Source organism: Alnus glutinosa, chromosome 1 (assembly GCF_958979055.1).
Source record: "Alnus glutinosa chromosome 1, dhAlnGlut1.1, whole genome shotgun sequence".
NCBI classification, from domain to species: domain Eukaryota; kingdom Viridiplantae; phylum Streptophyta; class Magnoliopsida; order Fagales; family Betulaceae; genus Alnus; species Alnus glutinosa.
This window is the reverse complement of record NC_084886.1, coordinates 49052880-49077724: the sequence shown is the minus strand read 5'-3', so window position 1 is coordinate 49077724 and position 24845 is coordinate 49052880. Positions and strand designations below refer to the sequence as shown.

Here is a 24845-nt window from a genome sequence, read left to right as displayed (position 1 = left end):
GAAAGACACGTGAAATTCCATGCTTGTCACGTGTCTTCTTTGAGTGTAAAACTAAGATCCACGTGTCCTGCCAATCTTAAGAGCAGTATTTATTGTCCTGTGACGTGTAGTCGTACCAGATGTGCAGTTATGAGAAAGTAGATTGTGAAGTAGTGGGGGGGGGGGGGGGGCTAGTTTTTGTTTGTCTTTATTTAACAGCTTACATTAATAAAAATGGGCATCTCATTTGAAACCCAAAATAAATGTGGAGGAGCAGATCCCCTCATAGGGATCTAATAGTTACGATTGCCATTACCTTGACAAAAACAAGTTACAAATTCATATAAGAGCTCCCGCCACATCGAGAATATGATCAAACACAACTTGTCGAGTATAACATTAAATGACTTGCAGCTTTGTGGCTGAGCCTTAAAAAGACACTTATAAACTGTATTAAAATGTTTTGATATTATGTATGGACAGTGTTAAGTTATTGAATGCTAATAGGCGAGTAGATTCGAGAGAAAAACTATCATCAAATGATTCGAATCAATGTCATTAGAGTGGGCCACTGTAAACGTCGACTGCAAAATAGTGTGCTTAAGTACAATCTTAACCATGTGTATAAAAGCTTTGAGGGATGCTAGGTGTACCAAATTCTTTTACCAAAAGATGAGTACTAAATGATGTGGAGCTTATTCATTAGAGATGATCAAAACAATTAATAAAAAGAAATGCTACAAGTACCAATGAATAAACTCCACATCATTTGGTACCCATCTTTTGGTAAAAGAATTTGGTACTCCTATCATTTCTCAAAGCTTTTGAACACCCTGCCGCAAGCAAGTTTTGAAGGGTAAGTGTTATTATCAAATAACCAACTTCCCTCATCATTTTTTTGGAAAAAAAAAAAAACTTTCTTTTGCAGTCTTTCCTAAGAGCTTATGTAAAAGTTTGTAACTGGTTATTATCCCAGTTGCTTGAATTCAACCTAATGCAATCAATTTGGGTGTCAAGATACTGTGGTACAAAACCAGGAATGGCAGATGAAGTGAGATAATGAGTTCCAAGAAGCGGCAATGAGAAATGACCTATACAAAAGCATCCCAAGTGCTACTAGGACAATCTGTTTGATATTTGGTGAAATATATTAGTCAGATTGCTAAATGTAAAATAAAACTACCTTTGACATAACTACACAAATATAAATTAAAAACTACCTTGCCATAAAATAGATCAAAGCAATGCCGGGCCTAAGCTTCTTCAATGGCTCCACTAGTTAGAGTCCAAAGGCCACTCTCTGCACACAATCAGGGCGTCTTCTGCTAGGCATCCGAAGGAGCCCCGTAATCTGAAGCTCTGTAACTGCCCTGCAAAACCTTGCTCTGCGGAAACAAAATTAAGGATCTTCATGGATTACTACGGGAAAGCAATCCCTGATGCAGACAGGACATATGCAAGCCTTATCAAAATGCAACATAGCGTTCCTAGGTGGCTTAGAAATTTAGTGCAGGAATCTCTTGTTTGAATCTAGAACAGCAATCCTTAATTCATGCAGGACATACGAATCTCACATCTAACAAGCTAGGGTTCATTCAAAATATAAAGGTAAGGTGGAAATCCTTGGTAGGCCTCTGTTGGAATTTGAAGAACTTTTCAGGTCTTTTTCCTTCTTGACATAACCAACAAATTAGAAAGAAGAAAGAGAGCTTTGAGGGGTCGTGTAACATGAGTACATAACTGATAATGGCTAGGTATACGAAGTTGTTTAGCCCATACCTGCAGTAACTTGTTCTTGTAGATACAAGTTCTTGACCTCAAATTAAAAGGTGACAGTACGACTTAAGTAGTCTGGGATGCTTTGATCACACAAAACTTACAATTTCTGAAGCAATTAAGATAAAAATTGCACAATTTATGGGCCCTAAATGATTTCTAAGAAAAATGTAGAGGTAGTAGAAAAATATCTAAGTTAGAGCCCTGATTGAAGTGCACTGACAGAGCAATCTAGAACAGCAAATCTAAAATCCGCGAACGTGCTTAATAAGCTCACGTCATTATAAAATGATACTAAGAGTGTTAATAACTATAAGTGCACATTAATAGTAGTTTTGGGATTGCCATGTACTGCAACGAACATTTCAGAACATATATGTCCAACTAGACTGCAAACTATATTATGCACTAAGGAAAAACCAAGAGGATACTGAATTGATGCTTCACTCTTGTTTTCAGATTCATATTTATACTTTCTTTTCTTTGATAGTGGGGACTGTTTCGGCTTGTGTTTGCCTTTTGTACTAGGTTGAAGAACAACTGTTTTGAAAGATTGGAACCAGTCATGCAGATTGATGAGATCACCATGCTCCTGAGCTAGAGTGTACCTAACACAAAAGAGAAACATGAATTACATCCATCAAGTACTACAAACTTTCAGCTTCACAAGGAAGTTAACAAACAAAATGAAAGTAAAATTAATTTACATCCTGTCTTCTGATTAAAGTGAGTCTCTTTATTTTTCAAATTAGGGTTCAAAGATGAAAAACAGAAGTACTAGTGTGTAAATGGAGGTAAGAGTTTACTACTTTTTCTAGGCGTTTAAGCCTCCACCATGTTCCGTACTTGACATAAAAAGAGGGGTAAAGCAATGGTGGTTTTTTTGTTTTGTGGGGGGGGGGGGGGGGGGGGGGGGGGGGGTGGAATACAAAGAACTTTTTAATTGATAAAAAAAATTGAATCTTGCTATAATATACAAGAACAAAAGGATTTCCATGCATATGAATTTTAGCACAGAAAGAAGACATGTATAAACTGCAATGAATCTTTTAACAGCCAATAATTTTTTATATCTGATCTAAGTCATAAAAGAACTTTAATAAGCTTGTAAACTAAAGATGGAGCTTGTTCAGACCCCTAATATGCCATGCAACTTATGCAATAACAAGCAAAATCATAACTAAATGGAGAAATCCAATGACGATGTTATGGATCCAATAGTACTATGTACCATTTTATGGAGATGATCAAGTCTAATTAGTAACTATGAATTTCATTGCTGATAAAACATCCTCCTTTTCAACTTATATGATTGAATGACAATTTTACTAGTTCAAGATCTGTTAATTAGTGAAAAAAATTGTAATTACTAATAGTTTTTATAAGATATATGTACATACACATAATACATACATACATACATACAGACAAACATGTGCTCATTAGTTAATAGTTATTAGAATATTGATTATCCACCATGAAGCACAAAACGTTCCCCAAATAATTAACGAAATGATAAATTTGTAAAATAATAATTATTGGAAGTTCAAATTGACACAATCAAACTTTTTTTACAAAAGATATGCAACTCAAATAGGCATTCTCAAATGATATGCCAAGTTGAGCAGTCCTACTTTCCTTTCTTAACACTCTTCCGATAAGCAGTTCCGAAAAGAAAGGCTGATTAAAACCATTAAATAGCTTGTTTTTGTATCTGAATTTGAAGGCAAAATCCCTCCAAATGTTGCCCCAAAATATTTAGATGTAATCTTGGTGCATACATATACAACATATCAAACAACAGCAAAAACTTTTCTTGTAGTACAACAGTGAATTCAAGCCGTGGATATCACCATCATGGAAAGGACACGTGTCATTGCTCCAGAAGCAAGTGCTATGTGAGTGCTTCATCCAAACTTATACTTACATAACTGAGGTATCATGCATAGATGGCAAAAGGACATTTCCACTCTTGCTGCAGCAACTACACTGCAGAATTTTGTAAAACTCCAGAAGATCAACTTGAATCCTTCTTCTTGGGTCTCCAATTAAAGCCTGAGATAAGTGAGAAATTTAAAAAACTAAAGAGATTATAAGATAATAAACTTAATCCTCCAGAACTTAAAAGCAAAGGCATGTCCTTCACATGATATAAGAATCTAGACATGTCTAGGAAATCTTAATATATGAAAATGCCTTCTCTTGCTGCATAAGATCCTGTTTCTTAAAGATTTGCCATATTATGTCGCTGTGATAATCTAGCTTCGTGGATTTTGGTCAAATTCCATGTAACATCTATAGCAATAATCATATTTGAATGTCTTCCCTTGTCCAAACTAGGAAAGATCATACGAGTTTATTGGTCAAAGTAATCCTTGGAGTGCTTACCAATTGAAGTTTCTCAACATTCTTAAAGCACACAATTTCATGCAAAGGTATGCACTCAATAGGCCTCAAATAATCCCTGTTTCATAGGAAAAAGAAAAGTCAGAACTCCTTTCAGTAGGTGCAAATTATAGTAAATTCATTGTTAGAATAGATGAAAGTATGCAAGGACGCCATTATTCTTCTGGTTTATTAAATATAAAGGAGGATTCCAATTTTATATGTTTGTACTATAAATATTACCAATGAAAATGAACATGTTAATACACCAGTTTGAGGATCTAATAATGCAACAAGGAGCTCTTATATAGTTTCTGGTCATTTAACTTTCATTTACACAAATATCATGTTCACACATAAAAACATTTTGTTCTAGGTAGCTTTTAAGGCCCCACCCCCCCACCCCCCCTTCTTCCACTAGCAGTGGCGGAGAAGCGCCCCTCCTCTTCCACTCCAAGACGTCTCTCTCTCTCTCAAACACATAATAAATTGGTGGGCATGAAGATAAAAAGCTGGTCAGTTAAAAACTAAAAACTAAAACTCATGGGGGTAGACAACGGCTGGGGTGGCTGATTTCGGGAGTGGTTGAATCACCCCCAGTTTTTTTTTTGGGGGGGTATTTTTGTCATTAGTTGGGGAGGGGGGGGGGGCATTGACCTTTTTTGGTAGTTTAGAGGAACATTAAAGGAAAAAAAAATTATAAACTCTATCAAATAACAACTTGTTTGTTACCCAGAAAAAAATAAAAAATTAAATAAATTTAATTAAACTAGGTTTTTTTATAAGGAAAACAATTTTTGCATTATGTCAAAGTAAAGATTCATGGTTATTCAGGAAAGGAAGTTTATAAAAAAGATATCAAAGTGGCCTCTCATTCACTAAAGATTACTGCATCAGTTTCTCTAATAATGGAAAAAATAAATAGTACACAATTTTGCCTACCTAAGTTGGAGCTTAGGTGACACAAAACCATCAGATTTATTCCACAAATAGAAAATCCAATCGCAAGCTGGCTCAGCAAAACCTATATCTTAAGCCTTGGCATCTTGTCAATGATTGGAATTTGAAATACATTATCACCATCTTAAGTTAGGGGCTATGTTCATGTACACAAAGGAAAAGAAAGAAAGATGCCAAAAAAAGGTTGAAAGCGTTTATGGAAGAAAACTGTTTCCCTCAAACTTTCAAGAACATAACAAATTTTTAGAACTCCAGGAGAATACCCCAATTGGTTTTATTTGACAAGTATAACCTGATTGCTTCAAACCAGAAAAAGAAATCCCCTTTGGATGTTTGACAAGACAAAAGATTGGACATGTCAAAACTCTCACAACTCCAGAAGCTCCAGTTGAACTGAAAGTGCAGCAGCAAAGCTCAAAAAGGAAGTAGATTTAAAGACCAAAAAGAATATTCAAAATGGGACATATTCACTAGGGGGCATACTTAGTGTCTCCCAAGGTCTAGTCTACCATCTAGTTGATGTCAAGTCCTAGTTGATGCCTCTCCTAGTTGGTACCCCACCGATTCAATATTTTTCTAGTTTTTATTGAGTCTGAGGTAGCATTGTAATTTATGGACTTCCTGTAATAGCTGTATAGTAGCCCAGCAGTTGTATTATCAGTTTCCCTTTGCTACAGTATTTAGTATTTAGTATTTAGTAATTAGTCAAACTTCTTTCCTTAATAAATCAGGAGTCCCACTCTTATTAGAAAAAGGGTGCCGAAAGCCGATAAAACAACCTTGTTAGTTGTCAATTTCTTATAGTTGAATACACAAAATTTCCAGCAACAGTGTGATTGCCTTCTTTCCTAAATTTGATTGCCTAGTCAATGTAAGTATGATTGTCTTGAATACTATAATCTTCTTCTTCTTTAGCTCTATATCAATTAGCAATGTGGGTTAAACAATTGATTAATGTATCATTATTCCAAATGTCTGATCAGCATATAAGTAATGAAGTTGTAGATTTAACATAACAGATAAAGACTGGATAAAGAGTTCTTTTCAAGATCCTACGACAGATCCGCATCCCTATCTAAGCAAGAATGAAAATATAAAGCATAAATATCCTTACCTGACCAAGCAATCTAGTAATGTAGCAGCTTTCTCATTTATTGCTTTTGAGTCCTTCTCAATATTTAAAGAGTTCCAAGATGAATGTCTCCTGTCACATCAACACAGTCACAACAGAGCCCCAAGAATCCATGCTTAATACATGAATGCATACACCAACATGCATACCTATATGTACACATACATTTACAAACATGCAAAGTAGAAAATTAATATGATGAAAATTAATAGAGTACAAAAATGGTATAAGAACATTAGTTATACAAATTCCAACCAGTGTCTTGGTGCATATCTATTGGTGCGTTTGGGTGTTGAATATTTCGAATATGAATAATATTCTGAATCTGATTGTGGATTTCAAGACAATGAAAATGTGTTTGGATGTTGAATATAATTTAGATTCCTTTCAAATAAGTGTTTGGGTGTTGAATTTTTGAGATTGAAAAAAAGTGTTTTATAATGGTAGAAAGTGATTGGAAATGATTGGATTGTATGAAAAGTTGTGTATAATGATTGGTATTATGAAAATAAGTGATAATTTTTAGAAATTGAAAAATAATAAAACTATAATAAAAAAAATTAAAAATTAAAAACTAAAATTTTATATATATATATATATATAGTGTTTTGGGGTGGCTGTCGGCCACACCGGCCCCTGGGGATGGCCCGAAAGCCACCCCTAAGGCTTAGGGGTGGCTTTCGGGCCACCCGTGGATCCATTTGGGGTGGCCCGAAAGCCACCCCTAGTGCTCAAGGGGTGGCGCGCGGCCAACACCGGCCACTAGGGGTAGCCGCGCGGCCACCCCTGACCTTTGGGGTGGACGCGAGCCACCACCAGAGGTGGCGCCGACCACCTCTGGGGGTGGCTCGCAGGCCACCCCATTTTCCTATTTTTATTGAAAAAAAATATATATATGATGGGTCTTAAAAAATATTAAAATAAGACAAATTGCAGCAGAGGAAAAAAGAAAACTTTGCCAAAAGCTGCATCCTTGTCCAGAAACCAAGTCAGCTCGAAATTCACGCATCATCATCACCTTGAAATCCAAACTACATTCAAACTTTATTCAAGTGGTCCGTGGGTTTTACTCAACTTGGTTTTGGGTTTGGGTTTTTGAATAAAAACCCGGTTCGGATATTGAATATTCATTCGAACCAAACGTACCATATACATGTTATAGCAGCAAAATGGGTATCCTTACGAATTTTACATGTTGAAATAAAAAAGGTCCAGAACTTAAATTTAACCACCAATGTCATAAAGACCAGACCAATCAAGAAATAAGTATCTTCTAATTTTCACAACTTCCATTTTTAATAGTTAGCCTAGCATCACTCGATGTACACGTATATACAAACAATTCATAAACTTTTTCTTTTGCTTCTACTATTAAAGTTCCTAATAAGTTAACTTCCAAAGAAAGATAACTATTAGGCCTGCAAAGGAAAAAACAAAGAAAGCTAAAGAACTCTTGCCTATGTCAAATCAACAATTTCTTCTAAAAATCCAGGAATTTTTTTTTTTTTTTTTTTTTTGGGTTCATGCAAGGGATATCGGGAGCCTATATGGGTGCACCAAATAAAATTATCTTGGTGGCATAAGTTTGGAGTCCAAGCACAGATCAGGTGCTGTCAGAGTGGATAGTCTATTCTTATTGTGAGGTGTTGGTAATTATAGGGCCTTGATGCACTTGCAGAACTATCCTATTGAGCATCACAATTGTGAAGTAGGCTATGGCAACATACCATGCTAGATACCTTAGCTTGATCAAGAAAAAGTCCAACTTCATAAAACTCTGCGCAACATGATATTATTTATAGACAGCCAAAGCGGCATTTCGAACTCTTTGGGGGGCGGTTGATGATGGCTTAAGGCTTCTGAAGTCAGAAACAAAAGCATCTTATTTTAAAAGAAGCATAAGCAAAGGGTTTATTGGCTCTTGAAGCATCTCAATTTTGGCAGCAAAGTTTCTATCCGACCATCATAAACACTTCTCAGTCCAGCACCCAAAATAGCAAAAAAGTGTAACTAGTAGTCTCTTGAGTCACACTTTTCATTTAAGCTTCAAATGTCACTAAGCCCCAAATCTAATGATCTGTCTAGCATATGTAAAGATCTGACAATACTGGAAACTAACATGCTTCACAGTTTTTTAGCAAGCAGTTCAAAATTCAATGTTTCAATGGATGGATTAATAATATGTGGCACAAGTATGAGATAAAATCCTAATATGAAAGATAAAAGATGGAATAGAATATTACTTGGATATGTCATCAACATTTTGTTTCAAGTTGCCATCCTCACATCTCAACACAGACTGCAACTCCTTCAATTTTTCATGGATCTATCACAGGCATATTATTTGATGGTAATTAGTTTGACTAATGATGATAACGAATTAATTCTGACTGTCTCAAAGCTATTAAAAGAAGTAAAAGCAATACAGCACATGGCACACAATGCAAGAAAATATAAGACTGATTATTTATTGTTAAAGGATTATTTGGAACAAGAAAGATTTTCGGAAGTTTATTTTGGATTTTAGATAATTAAGAGATAAAATAAAAAACAAGAAAAAAGGGCAGACTTCAATCGATTGATGTCTGACGTTCGATCGATCAAACCTGTGGCGTTCAGGAAAAAAAAAAAAAGAGAGGGAGTGTGCATGTTGTGATGCAGGTAGGTGAGATTTGAAAGATAAGATGGGCATTTAATGCTCTTGAAAGAAGAGGAGAAAGAGGGGAGGATTAAAAGGCAAAGGAAGGGGGGCTCTGCCTTGCCCTCACTTTCCTGGTCGTGGCTTGGAGAGAAGCTTGAGAGAGTTGAGAGAAAAGTGAGAGAGAAGGAAAAAGAAAGAAGAACAAAGAGAAAGAGAAGGAGGAGAAGGAGCAAGAAGGAAGACTTTAGCAAGGTAAGGCTCTCTAATTTTGATTTTGTTTTCTATAAACATTTAGTTTTCTTTGGGTTGTTATGAGAATGGATTTTGTTGGTTGATTTGACGATGGGTGATGTGTGTGAGTTTGGAGGAAGGTGGCTTGAAAGGTAGAAAAATGGAGAGAGGGGAGAAATCGTGGGAGATGAGGCGAGAAAAGTGATTCAGGGCAGGTTTGACCGAGTGAAGTTGATGTTTGCTCAGTCGGACCAGAAACAGAATAGTTCAATCAACAACTTGCTCGATGTTAGGTCAATTGAACCAGAAACAGAATGGTTCGATCGATCCCTCAATTGATGTTCACTCGATCGAACCTGAAATAGAATGGTTTGTTCAACTCCCTGTTTGAGCAGACCTCTTGTGTTTAGCTAAGAATGGGGGAATTCTCAAGATTGTAATATATGGCCAAAAATAATTCTAAGGCACTAGAGAAAAATATATAGGCACTTGATGATATAGAAAATTCAAGAAGAAATTATAATTTCCCCCTAAACTACCACCATTTTTTCATTACACCAAATTTTTTTTTTAATGGATACGTTAAACTATTATCTCATGTCCAAAAGGTCACTCTGTCAGCGTTAGACGTTAAAATGGAGGAGAAAGTGGTCACGTGCACCGCAAAGTGGTAATAGAGTAACACGAAGCCAAAATAATAAATGCGATAATTCACATATTCCACAAGGTGCTCTTTGGAATTAGGGGCGTAGGGTGTTACAAGTATAATGTTAAACATTGATTAAGGCAAAATGAAGTACCACAAATAATTACCAATGTATTTTGATATATTACACGAATATTCAGGCTCAAAACATCTTCATTTTGATATACGGACAGCACCAACAAAAGTATATTTGATCAAGTAATGCATTCTACCATTTTTTTTCCTTAAAACCGTCGAAATAATTCTCCAAACGTTTTATGAACCTTTCTTATGTTATATACAAGTATATTTTACACTTCAGTAATTTTACAAACCTTACAGTTGTTATATAGAAAGTAGATAGAGAATATAGGAGCGTACAGTTGGGAAAGGAGAAATGCAGGGTTAACACCCGGGTGAGCAATGCAATTATGGAGGTTAAGTTGTATAATTAACTAGACTGGTAATCGAGTTATAGTTGGTGGAGGTTGCACTCAAAAGAGAACGAGGTGGAAATAATAAGTACGTAAAAAATTCCACAGATAAGTATGAAACCTATGACCTTGCTCTGGATAACTTATTAAAAGCATGTAAAAGAAAAGCCCTTCCAAAAGCACAATTATGGAAGCAGCTTTACCACAAGAAAATACATGATATAAATCAAGAAGAATTCAAGTTCTCCCATAGGCTCTAACCAACTAAATGAAAATGGTTTAACTGGGGATAGAAATGATTTTTAACCGTGGGCCAAATTGTTTGCCGCATGCGAAATAGTTTTCAATTAAAAGAAGATTAAAAGAAACAGGTTTAATTGTAGAGTGAAATTGTTATCGTAGATATGGATTGATATTGCAAGCAAACCCTGAGACTATTCAAATTTCTCAAAACTATAAGCATACCTCAAGAATGTCCACAGTAATGCTTTCCCAACTCTTTAGCAACTGATAGAGCATCACTGCGGGAAGATCCCTGATTGAATTCAAAGTGCAAAATAATGACATGAAGCAATAAAACAAAAAAATTATAATAAGAATAAAAAATCAACTGCGCAATGACTTATAAATTAAGGGTAACCTTTATGTTAAGTGGCAAAAGATTAAGCGAAAAAGAAAAGCAGTGCAAAGCAACATCACAGTTAGAAAATAAGGTGTATAAGAAGAATACAATACAAAGTTCAACTCAAATTAAGATCATGACACCTGCTATTCAGGACTTGGTAGTGATTATATGGGTCAAGCCAAAGCCTTGTGGGTCAGATAAAAAACCATGCCCCAAATATATGCTGAATCCTGAGAGCTGAAGGACAAAAAAGAAAAATTGATAGGCCTACTTCCCGATAATTAGTTCACAATGAGGGAGACTAACACAGGTTTCAGCATAATGTTGGAGTTCATTTAGTAAAGTTGCAAAAATGGTGTTCCACCAGGAATACTGAAAAGGCCTTGGTAGTTGTTAGCAATCAATTGATAAAGGCAAAATGGCAATGACATGTGATCAGTAGCACCTAATGAAAACCCGCACCAGGTTTTGGGGAAAGACAAATGATAGGGCAGGGCTGATAATAAATAATAGATGAAAAAAACTTTTTGGTCCACTATAAGTAATTTATTTGTTAGCCATCTATAATCTGCAGTATCTCCCATGTTTCTTACCTCCTTAACCAATTATGCATTTTCCAGTCATTTGGGAATTGAGAGCATGTGGTAAATCAATGAAGAATAGGATCCTCTCCATTTTAAATAAAATGGAGAATATCTTTCATGGTCAAGATTTGAAGTTGGTGTATCTAACGGTGTACATGATGCGAATGTTGGCACGTCTTTTAAAAAATTTAAATAATGTGGCATTATGTATACCGTTAAATGCACAAACTTTAAATCCTGACCATGAAATAGATACCCTATTCTCTATCCAATCAATGAAAAGACTAACCAAATGGCATGGAAGAATCACCGATCTCTTCTAATCAGGTGTCATTAACAAGCTTATACATCCAGTAGCTGTTATACTCTGGACAAATATAAGAGAAATAAAACTAACTGCAAAATTATAGAGGTAAATAATTCAATGTAGAAAAAGTTAAAGAATTGCTATTGCAGCCAAGATAAAGACTGAAAATATCAATTAAAGCTTAAATACTTCGCAGCTGGCTGTTAACATCAATAATTAGTTGAACAGCCGGAATATTTAGAACAAGAAATAGTTGCCAAAAAAATGTGCAATACTTCCCCAACCCTTTCTTTTTTTCTTTTTCTTTTTTTTTTCTTTTTTCTCTTTGCCTTCAAAACCATAAAAGGAAAATTTTCATTTTTCGAAAAATTGGATAGAAGAGATTTGCAAAAAACGCTGCAGTTATGTTCCCCTCTGGAAACCCTCAAACATGAACCTATGACAGGAGAGGCTTATTTGGTCCATCTAAATTGTAAAGATATGTTACCTACCTCACTTTGCGTGTTATCTGACAGATAACACCACTCTTTTGCAAGGTAGAATACTTTCGACGCATACAACGATCACTAGCCATACCTAATCCAAAATCTTTATCTAGTTCCACATGATTATTGGAAGCCCTTGAGATGTACAAATCTGGATCAAGCGCCTCACATAATAAGTCTAGCAGTTGGATTTTATTACACTTCCCTGCTTCATAGAGGCACTGCAAAATGCAGTAATTGTTAACAAACAGAAATACTAGTTCCATGACATGGAACATCAACTTAGCCAAGAGGTTATTACCACCTAATCATGAAAACAATAAAAAGAAACCAACAAGTTCCAAAACCATAGTTTTACCAGATAAATTATGAAGTTTTGCATTACAGGTATAAAAAATGAGACAAATAAAACTCCATGAAACAAAATCGAAGCATACATTTGTAAATTTACAATAAATAAATAAATATGCCAAGGACTGGTGCTTTCATAATTTATATTGGCATGTGAATAGAAACAAAAAATATATATATATTTAAAATTAAAATTTAAAAAAAAAAAAAAAAAAAGCCTCACCAAGACCACAGAACTCCAGCACTTCTGCAATCTCTTCAATTCTGAGAAACCATGAACCAAACTTTTAGAAGTCTGATCAGCTATTTGATTCCTAGTGAAAGGTTTTCAACCAAAATCAGAGTATTATCATCTTCCACTAAGCAATTTTGGGCATTCACAGAAAAACATATAGTGTCGAATTGTTGAATATTTGTGTTACCTTACACAAGATGGAAGCTGAGAAGCTTGCTTCAATATTATCTCTGGCAGTAAACCACTTTTCTCACCCTGAAACCCATACCATTTCCAAACATTGTTTGGGATGAAGAGAAAAATCGATGAGATTCCAATGGATGTAGGTTTTTACAAAAATCTGAATCATGAAAAAAATCAAACAGTTTCCAAGTGGGGTGAGACATATCGCTTGCCCTCAAATGAAAAATGTGCAAGCAATAAAACTTTTATGGAAATAACATTCTTTTTCCTGAGCAGGAAAACAAATTTAACCACCACCCATTTGCTATGTATTTTCAAAGCAGGGGAAACAGGGAAATTGTGTGCCTCAAATATATGCTATTGATGCATTATATTGCATATGCATGACAAGCACACAGGGCAGAGCCAGGATCTAACTTTAGTGGGAGTGAGTTGATTACTAATCATCATTTCATATAAAATCTATGAATTCAAATTTGAATATCATAGTCAACGTTAATACCCAGGTGTAATTTTTCGGACAGGTAATCTTTTTTGAATTTCCTGCTTTGTATTAATTTAATAGAAAAAAGAATCACTTTTTGTTTTATTATTGGATAGAAATTAAAGATAACTTCAGTAAAGGCTTATTTTCCATCGTCTAGAAATATCCAAAATTTGATATCTAATATCCTCATCAATAGTTCAACTCTAAGAAACAATAATCAAATCACAGGTTAAACCAAGGCCTCAATCTATAATCGAAAAGAACTACCATTCGATTACATATGCCGGTGGTCATACATGCATATTCTTTTAAAGGCAATTTAACTGATACTTTTAAAAACCAAATTCCGATGAAAAAAATTGATGTAGGAAAGAAGCTGAGTACTAAAAGAGCCAACTCAGAATAGGAAATATGCGGACTTACTTGTGGGAAGTAAATTACTAAGTCACTAATCTGGTCCTATGTAAATTTTCAATCAGACAATTGATTTCAAAAACACTCAATTTTTGTTAACTTAGAGAAAAAGTCGGAGGAAATTTGAATCTTCAACTAAATAACTCATCCAATGAAATTAAAAAATCAAGCAATTGCAGGGACTTCCAAATTCATCTGCCTGCTTTTTCTTTTAACTAAAGACTTCATTAAATAGATGTATCTTTTGAACCCCAGCCTTTTTAGTTTTCAACATTTAAGGATAACCTTCTTTTTTTTTGTTAAATCTGAAAATGGTCTATGTGGTTTTTGTGTTTATCAAAACACCCATTGGGTTTTAATCCTTGGGCTTTCTGAGTCTATTCAATTAATCCTTCCATCTATCTACCGTTAGGCCCGTCTACCACTTATTAAAAAAAAAAAAAAAGAAGAAGAAGAAGAAGAAGAAAGAAAGAAAGAAAGAAAAAGAAGAGGCCGTGTAAGACCTATCAAACATTGTCACGTGAGCATCTCTGCCATATCGACATATCCCCTAAAACAAAAAACAAAAACAAAGGGGTGACGGTGGGAAAATCCCCTTTGCAGGTTCTAGTGGTCTTCGATGACCCACCCCCACCCCCGCAACCACCTCTTCCCACCCTGCAAAGGGTGGGTCGCACGAAAGGGGTTCCTGGCGACCCACCCTCACCTATGTTGGGGTAGCTCATGGGAGACTCCCACCCTCGCGACCACCCGCAGGGTGGAGGGGTGTGTCGCGGGAGTCCCATGCAACCCACCCCAATACAGGAGGAGATGGTCGTGGGGTCTCCCCCCGATCCACCCAGCACGGGAGAAGGTGGGTCGCACGCCCCACCCCCGCAACCACCTCTGCGGGGTGAGGGGTGGGTCGCTAAAGAACCCTACCACTACCCGCGAAGGGGATTGCCCCTACAGCCACCCCTTGTTATTTTTTTCTTTTTCTTTTTCTTTTTTTTAGGGAAAGCTGATAATAGCAAAGATGCACACATGGCAACAATTGATAGGTCTTAAGTTGATTTTCTGGTACAGGTGGCAAATGGGCTTGAAAGTAGATGGATGGAAGGACTAATCTTATAAACTCAGAAAGCACAAGGACCAATTTTATGATTCTAAAACCCAAAAGTGTGTTGATAAACATAAAAACCACAAGGACCATTTTTGGATTTAACTCTTTCTTTTATAACTTTCCCCAAAAAAAAACTTTCCCCAAAAGTTCAAGGTGACAGTTCTAAAACCACCACCCTAACAACCCCCTCCCCTTATTAACCTGCAATTATTTTTAGTATTTTAAAGGTTCCACATATTTTCTTGAAATTTGGGAGGGGATACCTGCAAGGATAAAGTGCATCATATGAATTTTTGGACACATGTCAATTTAATAGATTGGGTTGGAGGAAATTCCTCATATCCAATTTGGAGGAAAACTTTGTCCCCCTCAATATCAATTGAATGTAGATCCACTCCCATAAGCAGAGCGAGCTAACAATAAATGTCGCTTTCTTTAGATAATTAAGAAAATATAATAAGGTCTACACACCAATGTCAGTCCATTAATAACACGCATATACATAGAAGTAATGTGCAGACATTTATAGTGCAATTAACTTAAAGTTTATCTTAGAGTACATAGGAATTTAACCTTTTGTTTTTCTTCAACAAGCAAGTCACCAAGTATGAAGCTCAGAGGCTCCATGGAGAAGTGTTGGGCACATGCTATCTGAAAAATACTTTTTAAAACATAAAATCAGCACGGGCTAACCATGCTGGCAGGAAAGAGACACAGATAACAATGATAAAAGACATGTAGAACCAACCTTCAAAGCTCTAATAAAAGATGTTAGTGTTCCGTCCTGGTTTAGGAAGTAGTTTCTCAAGAAAACAGCCACCTTGTGACCAACACTAAACCCAGAACACTGCTTCACAAGGACCGCCTCAACAACTGCATCCATTCTCTCAGCTGGGGATCCCAATATGAACTTAGAAGGCCGCAAGCACTGGAGCACATTCGAAGGAAGAATGTTTCTTGGAGCATCCAGTGTTGTGGCAACTCCCATTAAAACAATGATTGGAATCTTTACAACCCATTCGCTGATATAGATAAAGGAGTAAGTTGCAAGCAGTTATTGCACAATACACATGACATTATATATAACAGAAAAACACAATCTTTAAATCTTGAGTTTGACATACACATAAAATTGAGAAAATAACTTGAGGCATGGCTACTAAACCCTGTCACTGATTTACTTTGAAGTAGCCTTTATGTGCCAGTTAACTAGAGACCAATTGTAGTCTAATATGAAGTAATTTTGCAATGTCAACATGCAACCTACACAAACATATGAGTGCAAACAATATACTGTTAGACCAAACTAGGCATTATAATTATCAGTTTTCTGATTGCTACTTAGATTGTTAGCCACCTTATCCAATAATAGCCCCTCATGGTTCATATCTGCATCAAAGTAATTTAGCATACGCATCATTTTACATAATTCAAAGGCCAAGCATGAATTCATAATGCCAGAAAGAAGCAATGACAAGAAAGAAACCTGCAATAGATAGGATTAAAAACCATAGCATAATTTGGAGCACAAAAGAAAGATGAACACATGATCACTTGGTTGCAGCAGACATTCAGCCCACCTTCCATCGAATTATAAAAAATAAAAAATAAAACTTAGAGCTGCCTAACTTGCTGACATCCTGGCGAAGAGAGTGGTTAATTTCACTATTTTTTTTTTTAAAAAAAAAGAAAAAGAAAAAAAAAGGACATTATCAACCGTTTAAATTAAGGTTGCAGAATGACAAGGGTATAGTGCCTATGCTTCGGCATGATAGTCTATATAAAAGGGAAGTGCAGAGCACTTTTCTTCAGAAAACCTGCATAATATGAGATACTAATATTTATAACAATCATATTTTTCTTCCTTCAAAACAGAAAATATGAGGTCTAACTCATGCTAGGTGCAAGCTTGCAAGTTTATGAGTTCTTTTATATTTCTGAATGCAAATGGATTTGAGAATCAATTTTAATGATAACTGTGTTATCACGTGGGCGTACTGAAAGCAAATTCAGGCATTGTTCATAAAGTCAATTTTTTCATATCTGTTATTTGTAACTCTAAATCCAAAGAATCATTTTTCAAATTGAAACCGTAATGGATTTTGTATTAGTGTCATAAGCATCTTGTCTTTGTTTATGTACTCCTTGATTTCTTTTTTAATTTATTTACGCACAAAATGACCCGAATCAAATCTCTATTGTACACATGTAAATAAATTCTTTACTCTGATGTCCTCCGTACTGACTGAAATTATTTTAGAAAATCTTAGTCCCCAAAATAATAATTGTTTCTATTTATGTCTTTCTCTCTTTTGTATTTATATCCTTATAATGATAACACCAGCAATATAATTTCTATATTTGAAACTTGAATTAATTATCAATGCAAAACGTTTAAATTATATCATATATTGAGTTTTACAATTTTGGTCAATATCTGTTGAAGTGCTTTAGGAAAGTTCTATTTTGGGTTTACTTGTGAAAGGAAATTGTCAGATCAATATCCTCTACTTTTTCGAGGGCATTTATCATGTCCAATTTCTTAGAAACCAAACATTTTTTTTTTCAAATTAAACTACTGAAATTTTTTCATATCATCGTGTATTATTTTAAAAATGTGAGAAATTTTAGGTTAGTAAAAGTAGTAAATGATGATTTGGCAAAATCTCAACCTTTTAATTTAAAAACAATGGTTATGATTTAAGGAAGATAAATGCTACATGTACTTCCAAGTGCTTACTCCCTGATATAGCAGTGAAAATCACCATTAAATTTTGGACAGGTTAATCTGTATCTGATATTTCAATGGTGATTTTCACTACCACATCAAGGAGCAAACACTTTGAAGTACATGCAGCATATCTCTTTAAGGAATTAGACATGATAGAATACTTTAAGAATTGCAGAGGATCCCGATTCGGAATTGTTTTTCCTAACAGCTAATTTTGCACCATATTAGTCTCTCATAAAATTAGTTGCATCCTTTAATTTCCTTAGTATTGGTGGTCTTCAATGCTTAAGATACTGTCACGTTACTTTCTTATAAATGTATGTATCCTCTAGTTACTAATACATAGCCTTTTTAACTAGCACGACACCAAATCAATTGCTTAGTGGATGTAATTTGAGATCACTCTCTTGAATTTATCTAAATGAATTTAGAGGATTTGAATATTAAGAACTCTATAAATATCTATATTAACTCTTAAGTCTTTTTAGATTATGAGAGAAACGAGTTTTTAACAATTATGATAAATGGTGAGAATATCATCAAAAATAGAGTTTGTTCATGACACTGAAGGTTAGCCACATGCATACGCGCGTGTGTGTCTATGTGTGGGTACGCATGTTGTGTGTGTGTATCTCCATACGTATGTATATACACAAATATAAACACACACACGGAGACACGTATGCATGTACATAAGTCTACTGATCTACAAACATGTACATAAACATCTACACAGAAATATAGATTTATATATAAGCCTTTGTGGAAGGGGTACCAAGGTGCAGTGGAGTACCTCAACATAAGGATGAAGTCAGATAAGACAGACCCACAACATCGTTCCATATCATCTATAATCACAACCACAGGGGTATCATGGTTGTCTTGTTCTCTGTACCATGATGCTAAGATGGATATGTCAGCTGCCTGCTTTAAAGCAGCATCACAAACACAAATGAAATTGAAAACCACTTCAACTAAAATCTTAACATTTATTTAGGAATGAATATCTACATTTAAGTACTTACGTCCAAAGTAGTTGTTAAGAACTGTCTCAATAAACCTCTGAGGCAACCACCAATCCCATTCTTGGCTGAGAAGTCCATGGATGAAAGGTTAGCCACATGGCATCCGTGAGATCGCAAAGAAAGGCCAAGCTCTTCAAATGTCAGTAGATCATCAACAAACTCCATATTCTCTACCAATCATTAATCAATATTGCCTATTAGACAAAAATCATGGGAAATACCAGCTGAATGACTAACAATAAAAAGATATGGCATAGCAACAGGCCAGAGAAGATCCAAAATTGATGGATCAAGTTGAATTCTTATTGTGGGATGTAAATGCAAGTATGCATCCCCAACAAAAAATTATACATAGATCATTACAGTTTATTGTTCCATTACCAAACATCACAAAGAATGCGAATGAAGGTTTTAACCAGAATACAGGTTTGAGTTCCTGTCAGTCAATCATTTACTTCAAATACATCTAACAGGGGGACACATTGCCAGTATCTACTTGATATGTACAACCATTTTCTCTGGCCAAATTTTTATTTGAAGTATTGACATAGAGAAGAACTTACTGGTCAGAATTATCCCAGTGAACAGCCGTTTACAGGTAGCATCAGCCACAATTGGAAAAGAAGTAGTTGCTTCGGCAAAACCAAGTGTTCCAAATGATTTAATAGCATTGAAGGACTCGCAAACCCAGCAATGTATCTCGTTCAATACATTAGTATTGATACCCCTCAAAACATCCTGCAAAAATAGGTCAAGATTTTATATGATCACTGAGAGAATGAAATGAAAGCAACATCCGATATCTTACATTTATATCGCTCTTTACTACATGATAAATATAAAATTAAAACAAAATAGATAAATTCCAACAAAAACAAATATCTTGCGAAATTAAAAGCATTAAACTTGAATTCTTCAATTCTCAAAAGTCAAAACCAATGTAATCCGCATCTTCTGTAATGCTCTAAAATGAAAATTAAAGATAGAAGATATGGAACGAAGAGAAAAACCTTGATGGTCGAGTCGATTCTAGACCAAACAAGCTCAAAAGCTTCCATTCGCAAGTGCTCGTAGCGAAGCTCATCCCACTCTTCAGCTCTTTCAGCCTCCGATTTAACTCTCTTCCTAGGTGATGATGGAGATAGATCGATTCGCCTTCGGGTTTTCCCAGTTCCAGTTGATCTCTTCTCGGATTTTCGGGACGATGCTTTGTGAAGAACAAAGAATGTCTGTGAAAAATAAAAGGAATTCAACGGATATTAGATTAGTGCTTCATTTTCTTGGAGGAGAAAAAAAAATTATATATTTAACCTCAATACTTCTATTTTTAACATCTTTCTTTTCCTGTCCTTCAAATCATTTTTCTCGGGAAACAAACGGTGACCAAAAAGAAAAGAATGAGATCGGAGAGAGCGTACCTGGAGATTATTTTCATTGGTCTCGGATGTAGTTTGAATTGGTGAATCCGTAGCAGCAGAAGCGAGCGCCATTTCGTGATAGCCAATTCTCTCTCTCTCTCTCTCTCTCTCTCTCTCGCTAGGGTTATGAGGTTATCTCTCTCCCAATAATTTTTTGGCGGGAAATAGAGGCAGGGTAAATACGTAAATTAACATTAACATTCTATAAACGGGGTGGGTTAGGTAATGGGTTGGAGGACCCTATCCAAATTCCAAACCCGTTCGCGATGATTCGACACTGATGGCTGATATAAATTGCTATGCAGAACCCGAGCGGATCCGGTCAAGGGAGGGCGGGTTAAAGGTGCAAGCCTACGCAGCTGGGCTTTGTTTTCGTTGGGCTGTATTTCGGTCATCGAAGACCGTGCTATTTCACAATTGACACCTGGACCTGGTGGAGGAGAGAATTGAGAAAGCCTTTTGAGAGCAATTGGGTCAGTGGGTTGTTTTGTAGAAATTGTGGAGTATTTCTACTCTCTTTTGCGTAACACGAGTTCATGAATTAATTATACCACGATATAATTATCTTTAGAAAAAGAGTAATCATACATATTATTAGGATTGTACATACGGATACGGTTATTGGCAATATTTATATCTGCGTCCGCATCATATGAATATTACTTTTAGGTAATCAAATCTGCATCATACAATTATTAATTCCTATCAGCGTGATTATTGTGATTATTAACCGCTATCTGGATTTTAAGTAATTGGCATTTTAGGCATATTTTGGTCTTTTGATCCATCTTTGAGCCTCTATTATATGTAAGGTTATGCAGATGCCGTTATTGCAATTATTAATCGCATCCACTTATCCTATAACCGGCATCCGCATCCGCATCCGTATATGCAATCTGTGATTTCTGCTAACCATATATGCATACACAAATAACGGATATTAAATAGTTACGGTTAATAACTGCCCGCATATACAGCTCAATGGGATGGAGGTGTGGTATGTATCATTACTCTTATAAAAAATTATTAGGGTATTATAGTTTTTACTACAACTTCTTGACAGATTAATGTGATAATTTACATGACATTAACCACGTCGGCCACTAACTAATTAATGACAACAGTGGAAATAATGACAGCCTGAGTAATTCTATCAATTTGTAACCAATTATGGACTCCCAAGTCAATTTATTAAAAATTTGTAATAAAAATTCTGATACTCCTAACAACCTTTCTTGTCTTGTAACTTTGTATTTCAAGCTCATCATAAAGGTTGAAGCTAAGTAGCTCAAAAGGCTTCTAAGATTGGTGCCACTTTGCTAGGCTCTCAAGGAAGTTGACTTGATCACATGTAATCATTTTTAAAACTCTTACCACTTTTTCTACAACCTTTTGACTTTGTTGATTTCTGTTATAAATCTTTGTTAAATCAGTCATTAACCAATAAAGGCCCAACTAGATTTGTGTCCATGCTTCAAGATTTATTATTTATTATTTTCTCCTTTTCTATGGACTTCTAAATTTGGTCTAATTAACTGGTTCCAAGCTAGTAATGATGGTTGCTTTGAGAGGAGGTTTGTTTTAGTTCAGGAGACATGATTGAGTGGAGTTTTTTTTTGGGGGGGGGGGGGGGGGGGGTAGTAAGGACCAATGGGTGGTAGGAGTGAGAAGTGAGAACCAGCTAAGGCAGCCCCATGAGCCTGCTCTCACTCATTCTTTCTCAATTATTTCATTTTCCTTTCTTGCTTTCTTCACGTGAGTATGCGGGGGATTAGAGAAAAGTGGGGGTGTTTCGTGAAATGATACGCGGGATGTGACTAACTTCAATGCCATTATATTGTTGTATGTTGGCCCATAAACATACCAATTAATTGGTCATCTTTTTTCACCATCTCTTCTGGTGGGCTGTCTTCCAACATCTAAAACAAAAAAAACTTGCATTATTGGAAATAACCTTACAAGATTTTGTCTCCTCTACTGTACTAGGGTCGTTGATGGCTCCTTATATTAAAAGGAAAAAAAAAAAAAAAAATGGAGGTTGTTTGGCTGCCTCATATCATGCAAACCAAGCAGCTTTTCTTCTTTTCTTTTTTCTTTTTTTTTTTTTTTTAAAGGAAAAGAAGAGTAAAAGGGCAACTAAAGGTTATAATTCTAGATCTAATCATAATAACACTTTATCCTAAGGGTGAAAACCTGGAGCCATTTATTGGCTATTAGCTAAAACAGGTAACCGACTATTGAGTAACCGGTTGGTCAAAATCGTCAACCGGCTCCGGTAACCAAGTAGGCGATTAATTAACCGGGTTTGTAATAATCAGCGGTTACTGATTGGTACCCAGTTATTCGGACCGAGTACTGAATTTTATTTTTATTTTTTTAAAAAAAAAAAAAGAAAGAAAGAGTTTTTTGGTATGTTTTGAGTATTTACAAAAGTACTTACCACCAAGAAAACCAAGAATGATGTAATCAAATGCTTATTAAGAAAAAATGGTGTATAAAAGTTTCGAGTCTGAAAAATCATTGTTGTTCGGTGGAATCTGCGACATCGCTTCGGACAGATTATCCCAAATGCCACTCTTGTGAACTCGCTCCATTAGATGTAGATGCCGCGCACGATGGTGACAAATATTCAGACAACCAATATGATTCAGTTATCAAATGCATAAAATCTTGTGAGCTTCAACGACATCGAATGTTAGCTTGGATGGGCTCGTCCACAGGCCACAGCATGTAGTAGTAGCCGCCATTGATAGAGCAAGAGATTGGTTACTCTTTGTGGGGGCATAAAGAGTACAAAGAGGATCGAGGGGACATGCATGAGATATGGGGTATTTGACATAAAGGAAAAGAATGAGAATCGATGTAAAGCGTAAGGGCTAAGGCTAATTTAGTAATTTTCTCAAACAAAATTTAATATATATTTTTATTATTTTATTATATATATACCTGATTACTGATTATAACTGGGTATATATAAATGTTTAAATCGATAACAAACCGGCTGGATTTACACTTATACTTTATCCGTTAGGATATTAGTTAGGAGGGATCTATAAGTACTCTCTCAAAACGGGTTGAACCATAACCTAATCTCAATCAAGGAGATAGTGGCCGGAAGCTCGTGGATAAGGATTAATGAACATGAGTCTCATCTCCTCAGTAAACTAAGCTCATATTTAAGATTGCATTGGGAAATAGAGTTTTTATTTGTAGAAAAAAATGTGAAAGAGCATTTTAGAAAAAATCTTCATTTTCAAATTTTTTTTTTTTTTTTTAAAAAAAAAAACGTAATTTTAGACTTTTTTTTAGAACAATAACAGCAAACAAATCACTCTCATGGATAATTGCACCACTGGTCCTTGGGATTGACATAAATTACAAATCACTTCCTGTGGTACACAAAATTAATGGAGGGTCCCTGTGGTAAACTATAATTACGAATCACTCCTTAAACATGTTTTTCATCCACCAAGTTAACAGATTCCGTTAGTTTATCACGTCATATCTAATAGGAAATCGACACGTGGCCACCCCAGGCCTAGGGGAAGCCTTGCGCCACCCCCCAGACGTGGCCAAGCCACCCCTTTGCTATTTTCTATTTTTTAAAATATATATATTTTAAGTTTTATTTATTCATATTTTTTTATTGTAATTGACACGTGTCGATTTCTTATTGGATATGACGTTGCAAACTAACGGAATCTGTTAATTTGGTAGACGAAAAAATAGTTCAAGAAGTTATTCATAATTGTAGTTTACCACATTGACTTTTCATGAATTTTTTATACCACATTGAGCGATTTGTAATTTAAACCAACCTCAGGAACCAATTGTACAATTATTTTAATTTTTTTTTAATCAAACGGACTAATTTTTATTTGCCATAACTTCTTCTTTTTTTTCTTTTTCTTTTTTGGTATTAAAAGCATTTGTTAAACTACTCAATACAATCCCAATCAAGTTCAATTCTAAGAACGATAGAGTTCGGTTAGTAATTGTTTGTGGCCGGCATTAAGAGCTAATGGTGGAGAAAATGTTATTGGAATAAATTTCAAGCCAAATATTATTTAAGTTTACTGAAACAAATCAAAAAAGTTGATAGACTAGGGTTGAAAATCTAACCCAACCCTAGTTTTTGACAAACTTTTCAAGATGAGACGTGATTGGTAACCGATGCATCATTTCTTTCCGTTAGTTTTTTTCATTTTTTTAGATCCTAGAAATCCTTCCTCTTGTAATAAGAAATAATTTTTTGTAAAGATACCTAACATTATAGTTATGAAGTCAAGGTTAGATCACTAAAAATGGGTGGTAATATCTAACCAAGTGTTGGAGTCCTCCAAGCTCATGGCATATCACTATAGCATGTAGCTATTAAGGGACGAAATCAAAATTTCTCAATAAAAATGGCATAAAAAACAAAATTAAATCAATAAATTAAAGGGTTTATTCTTAATATATATATATATGTGTGTGTGTGTGTGTGTGTGTGATTATAGGGGGATTTTTAAAATTTTGATGACAAACAAAAGGGAACCCAAAAAAAAAAAATGGAATCAGTCAAGTGTTCAAAAGAGTCTTGGTCAAATCATTTATATTTTTTATTTATAAAAAAAAAAAACCCTCAAAATATGGATAATGTATTGCCAAAATGCCAACCTTAGTACATATCAGT

The 24845-nt window shown here is 35.3% G+C and overlaps 1 protein-coding gene across 3 annotated transcripts; it reads right to left on the bottom strand.

Moving 5' to 3' along the window:
- Window positions 1-803: 803 nt before the first annotated feature.
- Window positions 804-20310, bottom strand: LOC133855582 (origin of replication complex subunit 3). 3 transcript variants are annotated; one of them, XR_009897416.1, is made up of 18 exons: window positions 20171-20310; window positions 19763-19981; window positions 19316-19490; window positions 18753-18922; window positions 18521-18651; window positions 15745-16018; window positions 15570-15647; window positions 12998-13065; window positions 12799-12889; window positions 12231-12445; window positions 10689-10758; window positions 8476-8558; window positions 6215-6304; window positions 4144-4219; window positions 3683-3810; window positions 2187-2363; window positions 1200-1364; window positions 804-1105 (listed from the first exon to the last, which is right to left on the bottom strand). XR_009897416.1 is itself a non-coding variant. In XM_062291432.1 (17 exons), the coding sequence occupies exons 1-17, from the start codon at window positions 20240-20242 to the stop codon at window positions 1259-1261; spliced, it is 2223 nt and encodes a 740-aa protein (XP_062147416.1). In that variant the 5' UTR covers window positions 20243-20310; the 3' UTR covers window positions 804-1258. The 3 variants fall into 3 exon arrangements, 2 of the variants coding, with proteins under 2 accessions (XP_062147416.1, XP_062147417.1); XM_062291432.1 differs by having other exon boundaries at window positions 804-1364; XM_062291433.1 differs by lacking the exons at window positions 804-1105; window positions 1200-1364 and having other exon boundaries at window positions 2193-2352.
- Window positions 20311-24845: the final 4535 nt, after the last annotated feature.

Bases quoted from the DNA above. Each gene is read 5' to 3' on its own strand.
- LOC133855582 (XM_062291432.1), bottom strand. From the start codon at position 20,242: ATGGCGCTCGCTTCTGCTGCTACGGATTCACCAATTCAAACTACATCC. The intron at 6,305-8,475 runs GTAATATTCTAT...TTGATGTGACAG, and splicing joins AATGTTGATGACATATCCAA to GAGACATTCATCTTGGAACT. The intron at 2,364-3,682 runs GTAAGTATAAGT...CTTTTGTGTTAG, and splicing joins ATGCATGATACCTCAGTTAT to GTACACTCTAGCTCAGGAGC.